General features: G+C 37.9%; 1 protein-coding gene across 1 annotated transcript in view; it reads left to right on the top strand.

Moving 5' to 3' along the window:
* The window catches only part of LOC121387960 (zinc finger CCHC domain-containing protein 2-like), a 43,069-nt gene that overhangs the window by 17,940 nt on the left and 14,706 nt on the right, over positions 1-10,423 (top strand). Inside the window, exons 7-11 of the mRNA XM_041519142.1 lie at positions 304-449; positions 3,470-3,541; positions 5,428-5,527; positions 7,113-7,317; positions 8,349-8,440. Of these exons, the coding sequence (XP_041375076.1) occupies positions 304-449; positions 3,470-3,541; positions 5,428-5,527; positions 7,113-7,317; positions 8,349-8,440 (615 nt within the window). The remainder of the gene's footprint in view (positions 1-303; positions 450-3,469; positions 3,542-5,427; positions 5,528-7,112; positions 7,318-8,348; positions 8,441-10,423) is intronic.

Here is a 10,423-nt window from a genome sequence, read left to right as displayed (position 1 = left end):
CGTCAAACATAAGGCTGGTAAGTACTGGGTTCGTAGTCCGGTACCGGCTCCCATCCAGAGCAAGTTTTAATGACTCAGTGGGTAGGTGTAAGACCACTAAACCCTCTTCTCACTCACTAAACACTTAACAACTAACCCACTATCCTGGACAGACAATCCAGATAGCTGAGGTGTGTGTGCCCAGGACAGCATGCTTAAACCTTAATTGGATATAAGTACAAAAATAAGTTGAAGTGAATGAATGAATAAATGATGTTGCAGTGAGGTACTCTTTGTTAATAACAACTTCTTCTTTTTGTCCAGTCACATCATTGACCTACCTCAGCGTGTATTAGAGTCTGATCTTGTGACACAGTTCTTCGGGGCAGGCCACTCTGTAAAAGTGGTGGAGAAAATGGCAGTTAATTCCCCACAGATGATTTCCCATCCACGTCTTGAATCGCCTCCAGGTACCAGCTGTGTAATATTTTGTCACTTATATGCCATACCAGTCTTCATTTTACCTTCCTTTTTTTCCCCCAGTTATTTTAGCTTGGCTTGGGTAAGCAAAACAATTCACCAAATTGTCTATTAAACTTCAAAAATTGCAGAAATTGCCAGTTATTTTCTTTAAAATGTCAATTATTACATGAAATTATTTCGCCAAACAAATATAAAATTCGCCAACTGCTTTCAAAATTCGCAATTGGCGAATTTGGCAAGTGCCAGGGCTAGCCCTGTATTATATATATATACTCTTCAAAAAAAGTAACGCAAAAGGGTACAAATGGGTTATAACTCCGATTTTATGTTTCCTACCGGTTCATGCTTTGTGAATCTAAGGTCATTGCATGTCCCAAACACATTCCCACGGTTACATTCGATAAAACGCAGCTACTGTACAATAAAGTTCCAAAATGTGAATATTCGCAAAAACGCAGCCACGTGCAAACCATGCGCTGTCTGCACGTGCAACATGAACACCGACAGTATAAAAGTGCAGGGTGTTCGCTTGCCTGGCCTCTGTATCTGGCCGACAGTTGACAATCCAGGACATGCCACGTCTCGGTGAACCGCAGAGAAACAATGCCATCGGCCGACTAGACGCAGGCGAATCCAGAACGGCCGTTGCCAGGGCATTCCATGTGTCCCCAAGCACCATCTCCAGACTGTGGGACCGTTACCAGCAACATGGATCAACACGTGACCTCCCTAGATCCGGTCGACCACGGGTCACTACCCCCGGGCAGGACCGCTACATCCGGGTACGCCACCTTCGGGAACGATTGACTACTGCCACCTCCACAGCCGCAGCAATGCCAGGTTTGCGCAGGATATCCGACCAGACCGTACGGAACCGCCTACGTGAGGTAGGAATTCGTGCCAGACGTCCAGTTCGAGGTGTCATCTTAACACCACAACACCGTCGACTCCGACTGCAGTGGTGCCAGATTCATCGACAATGGCCTCAACTGCGATGGAGACAGGTGTGGTTCAGTGACGAGTCCCGATTTCTGCTCCGACGTCATGATGGAAGATGTCGCGTGTATAGGCGTCGTGGTGAACGTTATGCGGCAAACTGCGTGCAGGAAGTGGACAGATTCGGCGGGGGTAGTGTCATGGTGTGGGCAGCCATCTCTCACACTGGCATAACTGACCTGGTCCACGTGCAGGGCAACCTGAATGCACAGGGCTACATTGACCAGATCCTCCGGCCACACATCGTTCCAGTTATGGCCAACGCCAACGCAGTGTTCCAACATGACAACGCCAGGCCTCACACAGCACGTCTCACAACGGCTTTCCTACAGAACAACAACATTAATGTCCTTCCTTGGCCATCGATATCACCGGATTTGAACCCAATTGAGCATCTATGGGACGAGTTGGACCGACGCCTCCGACAGCGACAACCACAGCCCCAGACCCTGCCCGAGCTGGCAGCAGCCTTGCAGGCCAAGTGGGCCACCATCCCCCGGGACGTCATCCGTACTCTGGTTGCTTCAATTGGCAGGCGGTGCCAGGCAGTTGTCAACACACGCGGAAGCCACACCCGGTATTGACTCCAGATGACCTTGACCTTGGTGGTGTGTCCTATCACTTACTCACAATGGACTAGAGTGAATTGTGAACAATCCTGCAACATTTGGTAATTATCGGACTCACCATTCAATAATTAAATCAATTCTCCAAATGTTACGACAATGTGGTTTTGCGTTTCTTCTTTTGAAGAGTATATATATATGTATAGTGCTTTGAAAATAACAATGATGTTATATTTTTATGTTCAATTTGTAAAAACATTGGTCAGTATATAAATAAAACAGCAATAATCACCCTTAGTGGAGTTTTTTTACTGTTCATCGAGTTTGATGTTTTAATTTCTTGGTTTATTTATATTATTAAATTCCATATTTGATTATTCTCTTGTTAATCTGTTTCTATCGGTTGGAAATCCATTTTGTATGCATGCTCGATGAGCAAACAACAGTCTTAGCTATGATTATTGCTTTTTTATTTTTAATGTGACCAATGTTTATATATTTTGTTTGGTGTGCTATCACATCAATAAATTGCTACATGTTTGCAGGCATCATGCCACCATTGCTTGTGTCTGTGTAGAATCTTAATAAAGTTGTTCAACAAATAGGTATTTAATAAATAAATTAAAAAGACTACATAAAATACAGAAGTATTTTTTCAAATCCTTTGATGATTGCAAGTAGGTGGACCTCTGTAGTATTAAATTAATCAATCGTATCTATGAATTAAATACTTTGGAACTACAGGGCTTGAACTTAAGAATCTGTTGCCTATGACAGCAATTTTGAGCCTGCCTATTCAGCAATTTTAAACTAGTAACTTATGATAAAAATTTGAAAACCAAAAATAGTCTCTTTAACCGATGGCAATAATTTTTATGTATCGGCAAAACTCTGTCATCGGTCAAGCCCCTGATCAGTGACAATGCATATCACAACTACAACAATTGCCATTCATGACGTTGTTACATTCAAGCCCTGAACTACATACAATGTACACTTTATAAAATACCTGGTGTGGGATGTAGCCCAGTGGTAAAGTGGTCGGTTTAGGATTTCTCATTCCAGCCAGTGCTCCACAACTGGTGTAGCAAAGACTGTGCTATGTACTATCCTGTCTGTGGGATGGTGCATATAAAAGATCCCTTGCCGCTAATCGGAAAGAGTAATCCATGAAGTGGTGACAGCGGGTTTCCTCTCTATGTCTGTGTGGTCCTTAGCCATATGTCTTATGCCATATAACCGTCTATAAAATGTGTTGAGTGTGTCGTCAAATAAAGCATTTCCTTCCTTCCTTTATAAAATACTCAGAAATATGAAAGGAGTTTTGTAGCTGAAAAATCAGTACACTGGTTCACTTAATTAAAGATACATGTACATAAAAATATTTAGTTTCTTTGACTAAATTGTTGCAGTAATTGTTTTGAAACAATCTTGTCTTATTTCAGAGCCAACTATTGGAACATATCCATTGAAGTCAATGATAGTGTCCAACTCACAATTCTCAGACTTGCCGCCAGGTAAATTTTGTGTTTAATAATTACATAGAGAATACCATTTATCTTACAAGTCGTATCTAGCAAGCAAACGCGAGTTGGATATGTTTTTAAACCATGAGTTGTAAGATAATTGGTTGCTAACAGACATGAATGTAGTATTCTATTTCTTACATATCCTCAAAAATTTATATGTCTTTTCCAACTAAAACATATTTACGCCACTTGCGCCTACCGGTATATGTCCGAGTAATCAGCTCCACGTTAACTAATAATCGTGCCTATTTGATTGGATGGTGGTGTTATCAGTTTAAATCGTGCCTATTTGATTGGATGGTGGAGTGATCAGTTTCTATCGTGCCTATTTGATTGTATGGTGGAGTTATCAGTTTCTATCGTGCCTATTTGATTGGATGGTGGAGTTATCAGTTTAAATCGTGCCTATTTGATTGGATGGTGGAGTTATCAGTTTAAATCGTGCCTATTTGATTGGATGGTGGAGTTATCAGTTTAAATTGTGCCTATTTGATTGGATGGTGGAGTGATCAGTTTTTATCGTGCCTATTTGATTGTATGGTAGAGTTATCAGTTTCTATCGTGCCTATTTGATTGGATGGTGGAGTTATCAGTTTAAATCGTGCCTATTTGATTGGATGGTGGAGTTATCAGTTTAAATCGTGCCTATTTGATTGGATGGTGGAGTTATCAGTTTAAATTGTGCCTATTTGATTGGATGGTGGAGTTATCAGTTTAAATAGTGCCTATTTGATTGGATGGTGTGGCTGTAATGACAGGGTCATCACTTAGCCTTCTGACTACTGCAGGTGAGAAATCTCGCCCGAAGTCATGCAAGTTGAAACATTGTATACAGTGCATTCCCCAGTTCGATATCACACCTGTTTTCAGTTTATTGTCATATTTTTACCAATGCATGTGTAAGAAAATTTGAATGCAGTAGTGAAATCATCTTACTGTCTTTCTAACTGTGGATTATTACAGTGACCACAATCATGTTATATAAAAAAAATTGCCACAGTTTAAAATGTTCTAAAGTGTAGTTAAACAAACATTCCTTTCCTTTTTAATGATGTAGATACATGATGTAAGTCATTGTTAAAGCCACAGCTATCATCTCTGACCTTTCTTTCTGTGGGACTGAGCATATAATTTTAATATAAAGGATCCCCTGCTTTTATTCAGATGCCCCCGCACGCTATCGATCTCGGTCCGGCTTCTGGTGCTCTCTTGCACTTGCTAGCATAGGCGGTCTCTTCTCCTACCCACCCACCCCAACCCTTTTCCTGTCCTGGACAGAGGAGCTGGCCGAAGCAGGCACCTACGCCCATGACAGGCGTGTGCTACAACAGCTTGTTCTGAATGTGCACGTAAAACCCTATGACTTGACCTGACTTTTATTCCGACTTCAGACTACTGGTTTAATTTCTGACAAACGATTTTGGGGTGTGTGTGTAGAAGTTAAGTTTATAACTTTTGCTCAATGTTTTTCACTTAAACTGTTCATAAATACTTAAAATAATTGATATATTTTTAATTATACGTACGGTAGTATGTTTTGTGCAGGTTTTCTTAACCTGGATCATATTTTAGAGCAGTTAAAGTTGCTTAAAACTATGTCAGCCAGACCTACCTATAAATCACATTTCCATATACTTACCTTTTCTGACACCCAATAACTGATGTGTATTTTTGTGCTGGGGTGTCATTAAACATTCATTCATTTATTGGTACTCTTGTTGGATATGTATTGAAACAAATAAAATCCATAATACCTTAGAAATGTAAAAAAAAAAAAATGAAATGTCTTTAAATTTTATCTTATTTATTATTATTTTTGTTGTCACATAATATAAGTTTTTAACGAATAATTTTTTATGACTGTTTCTATGCAGATGAGTCTGGTAGTGAGCTTCCCAAGTGCAACAATCAACGTACTTGTGTGTCCACTACAGCAGAATCCCAGCACTGGTCGAACAGACAAGATCAAAACAGGTGTGGCAGTCATTGTCAGTTTATTGGTGTCATTGTGTGTAGAATGTATAGAGATTATTACCCAAGCTTGTGTGTCGTACTGATTTTACGAAACGAGTGTCAATTATTGTTATATTGCCCGAGCGAAAGTGAAGATATTACATGAATCCTGACATGAGTTTCGTAAAATCAGTGTGATTCACACACGAGTGTTTAATAATTTCTTTAAAACTGCATTATTCATTATATCTTTTTTATGAATAACTAGAACCATGTTAAAATGATTTAAACATAACTACGAGACGACGAAATGACTTCATTTTGGTAAACGATTTCACAGAGCTAAGATAGGGGAAGCCGCATTAAATTATGACATCGCTTTACAAAATGACGTCATTCGATGTGCAAATGAAATCATGACACGTGTCATACTGGTTATATTTCCCTGAATATCTTGGAACTATATGGATAATAAATCTAATTATTACTCTGATTGGACATGGTTTCTTTACAGTGTTCATGTTTTAACTACTACTACTCTTGCTGACTATTGGCACGTGTCTGACTAACGGAGCCTTTTTAAAGACCAATATTAGATATTAAATTAATTTTCTTGTTTGTCAGTGTCTCCATATACAAGATGTTCCTGGCCATCCTGTTGTAATAGCCCAATTTGATTTTACCTTCCCAATAATTTTATATATACACATTTTTTTAAAACTAAAACATAACATAAAATGTAAGCTATTATTAAACACACTAGGATGACCTTAAACACACTTCATATACAGACACAAGAAAATATATTTAATATATAATTCCAGTCTGTAAATACACTTGTTATGAGTACTTGGATTGGTCCAAATAAATGCATGGAACTTGGAAAACTGTTGTTCATAACTGCATGAACATCAGTTTTACAATACTTTTTGCAGTGCTTAAAAGCTAAATAGATTGTTTCAGCTGGGTTTTTTATTGTTTAAAATTTATAAAACAACTGTTAACCAGTAAATGTTAATGTTTATTGAAAACAAAAAAACATGCAGGAATATTTCTTAAACGTTATTTGTCGTAAAAATTTGGGAATTTTCTCACGGGGGAAAAAGCTGAACTGTAGAACTAGGAAACCCCTTGTGTCATGTACTAATTTCCTCAAGAAAGAGTCCGATTGCTACTTGATAGTATTTTATATTGATGTAATAGTACTAAACTTGGAATTATGAAAATTACAATGTACATTCATGAAATAACAGAACCTCTTTACACACTTACATGTACGTATGAACGGCTTCACGCTACGCCCAGGGAACATTTTGTCCAGTATCGCTACACATTTTAAATCATTAAGCAGTAGTTGCTATTCAATTTTGAAGTGACTAGAAATATTGCTAATCAAGATTTTCAAAACTAAATGTTTCCTGATGCCACTCATACAGTGTGTAAAGTGGTTCTATGGTTCACATTTCCATGAAAGTGAAAAATTATCAAGTTAAATTTTTAAGTAATATTATTCATCATAATTTTTTTTTTTTTTAAATGCTTCGCTAGTGTTAAATCTTGTACAATGGTGGGAAAGTGATGACAGTGTGTGATGTTGATATTGTAGACACATGTGTTCGAAACACGGGTTGACGACAACACAGCACCGATCGCCTGCGTACTCACCGATGTCGTCATCAACCGACTCCCCGTCTAGCAGTCGACCGTGCTCGCCTGTGTCACACAACTCGGTTGCCTCGGTGACACAGCTCCTTAAACTCCTCAACCTCGACAAGTACTCAAGCACTCTGAGCAAATACACTGTTGAACAGGTACACACTAGTCTCACCTACACATACTGTGCTGTGGGCTATTACTTTGGGTATCAAACTACCTTGCCATGTAGGTCTCTCCTTAACAGGCGAGCGGTTACTTGCACTTGCATAAAAAGGGAAAATTGGGTTTTCATGCTCTCCTTGTTTGGCTTCAAATAGAATTTTCTTATTCTGATTTGTTTTAACCGCTCTTGTTAATTGACATTTCTATGAAGAATCTATCTGTCAGTTTGAGAGACCTGCTATGTCATATAGTTATGAGTCTATAGGTAAGTACTAAACCAAATAACTTCCGGCTGGGTTAAAGTTAAGGTGCACCCGTCTTTAGATAGAGCAGTTAATACCACAAGTCCTGTGATTGGTGATAAATGTATGGGGTATCTGTAAAAAAAAAAAAAATCATCTCTGAAATGAGCAGCTTCACCCCCAATTTTTTCTGATTCAATTTAAGGGGGAGGAGTGGTAGTATTTATATCCGTGGAGTATATTTCGATTGATATGCTGCAGGTAGTAGTTTTAGCCACGAATGTTACTATTGTCGTCTATGGGATTTAATTTGGTGGTATACACCCTGAAAGCTCTTGAATACCTTGTACAGTTTTGAGTATGAGCATACATGGGTACCTTGCTGTATTGTAAAGTTTTGAGTTTTAAAACGTGTGTTCCTTGCTATATTGTAAACGTTTGAGTTTGAACACACATGTATGCCTTTCTATATTGTACAATTTTCAGTTTGAAAGCAAATATCTACCTTGCAGTGTTTTATGTATCCTTCAATCCATTGTTAATTTTAAAAAATATCCAGTTTTAAGAGGTATCCGGTTTACAGAAGTTTTTCTTTACTGATTTTTAAAAAAGTACCATGAAAAATGTCCGATTTTACGGGAATTCCGGTTTACAGAGGGTCCGGTTTTGAGAGGTTTCACTGTATGATATTATTGTAGAGTTTGTCTTGCAAGATAGCTTTCTTAATTCTCTAATACTGAGTTAGTATGATACTTTAAAGTGTTGATTTTCTTGTTTTAAAGTTGGCATCTCTAACACAAGAGGAGTTGAGTGCGGAAGGACTTCCCATGGATTGTCAACAACTGCTACAGTCCAAGCTGGAAAACATCACCAGGTAACTTTCTTTTTCATCTAATCTTTCAACTAGCTGTCCACCTCTACATGCTAGTCCTTGACTCTCCCACCGTGACAAATGCTTGTCTCTTGCGGCCATCTATGGCACACACCTGCCATTTCCTATCTGCATTCGCTGTGAGTTTTTCTCCAACCCAGAACGAGTTCTTAAGGGCTCATTGGGTAGGTGTAAGGCCACTACATCTTCTTCTATCTCACTAACTACTAACCAACTAACACCTAACCCACTGTCCTGGACAGACAGCCCAGATAGCTGAGGTGTGTGCCCAGGACAGCATGCTTGAACCTTAATTGGATATAAGCACGAAAATAAGTTGAAATGAATGTTGTTTTTCTAGCATTGTTAAGGGGCTGCTATAACCACGTACGGTACATCCCTGCTATCGGTGATTATTAGTGCCATGGGTTGAACCAATTTGTTTTTTGTTCCTCATTGTGGTGCAGGGTTGGAAGCATTCTCATGGGTTTTCTAAAGAGTGGCCAAAACAGCTCATATTCATTATTTGTTGAAAATGTTAAAACAAAGTTTTATGAGTATCTGTAATGTTTTCATATACGTTTTTCATCTTGTGTTGATAATTTGTGCAATATTGATTTGTTTATTACAGCTTCATACACTGTTTTCATGATGTGACATAGTGTTTATTTTAGTCTTTTTGAAGATTTATTTATTTTTGGGATATTTAATGTGAATATGCTTCATTGTGTCTTTCATAAATGTAACTCTTTCATGGCCGTCTCACTGTTTTTTTTATTAATAATTTTAGAATTTTTATCATATATCTTTATTTGACAACCAACAGATGATGTGTTTTTTGTGCTGGGGTGGCATTAAACATTCATTCATTGAGTAGGGACAAAAATTATTGTATTTGTAAGCAGTGTGAATATGCTTGACCTTTAGACTACTGGATTACTTTTTGACAAAAACCAAGTTTAGTGGGTACAAGTTTATAATTTTTACTTACATATATCCACTTAAATGTTTTATAAATAAATAAAATAAAGTTCATATTTGAATCGCTAAGTATTATTTTCATGTGTTTTTTTCTAATTTTTATGATATTTTAGATCAGTTGATATTGTTTAAAATTAGGTGAAAATCTAAAAAGTTGCGTTTACTTACGGGCATTAATTTGTGGCCAGCTGTCCAGTATTTATGTCCATTATTCCCAATAACAGTGGTTTTCTGACCAGAATTTAAAAAACAAAACGAACTCTATTCATATCCCAATATTTGGTTATTTTCGTTGTTGGTAAAACGATCAAATGTATTGTCAAATTAGCTGTCGCAATCAGCTAATGATCCCTGAAAATGACAGCGATATGCCACCATTGTTATCAAGCGAAAATACTATTTAAAAACCACTTTTTCAACTCAAAATTACAAACTATTTTCAATTGAAAAACAAAAACCTAAAGATACAGGAAGCTGAGTTGTCTTCTGTTTCCTGTTATACAATTCTTTCCGGTGAGTGTCGTGTGCAACACAGGGCTAGTGACAAATGCAAAACCAGTAGCCCGATAGGCTAGTGGCTTTAAAAACAAATTCTTAACATGGACAGGAAACAACCTTAATAAACCACGTGTTTTGATTGGTTGTTCAAGTCGCGTGGTAGTAGAATGTCGCACATGTCGACAAGGTAACAAAGGTGTGAATGACCAGTCCCAATTAATTAACAGGCTAGTAGAACTGAAGTACAACCCCAGTCATGTTTAGAATTACTGTGTTTGTCTTATTTATCTATTGTTTTCTAATTTAATGCCTCACTTACTTGTGATAGGGATGTTGGCAATCAGGGAACACAGCCAGCTTGACCTGTTTAATGTGCATAGCATCTAAAAAACTATACAAGATAATACATTTTCTGTCTATCAATTAACGAGTTCAATCTTGACAGTATATTTGTTGGTATCTGTCTGACATGGGATATATTGCCCTGTAGGCTATTTGAGCAACTGA

Source organism: Gigantopelta aegis, chromosome 14 (assembly GCF_016097555.1).
Source record: "Gigantopelta aegis isolate Gae_Host chromosome 14, Gae_host_genome, whole genome shotgun sequence".
Classification (NCBI taxonomy): Eukaryota; Metazoa; Mollusca; class Gastropoda; order Neomphalida; family Peltospiridae; genus Gigantopelta; species Gigantopelta aegis.
Note: the sequence above shows the minus strand (reverse complement) of the source record. Positions and strands in the feature narration are given on the sequence as shown.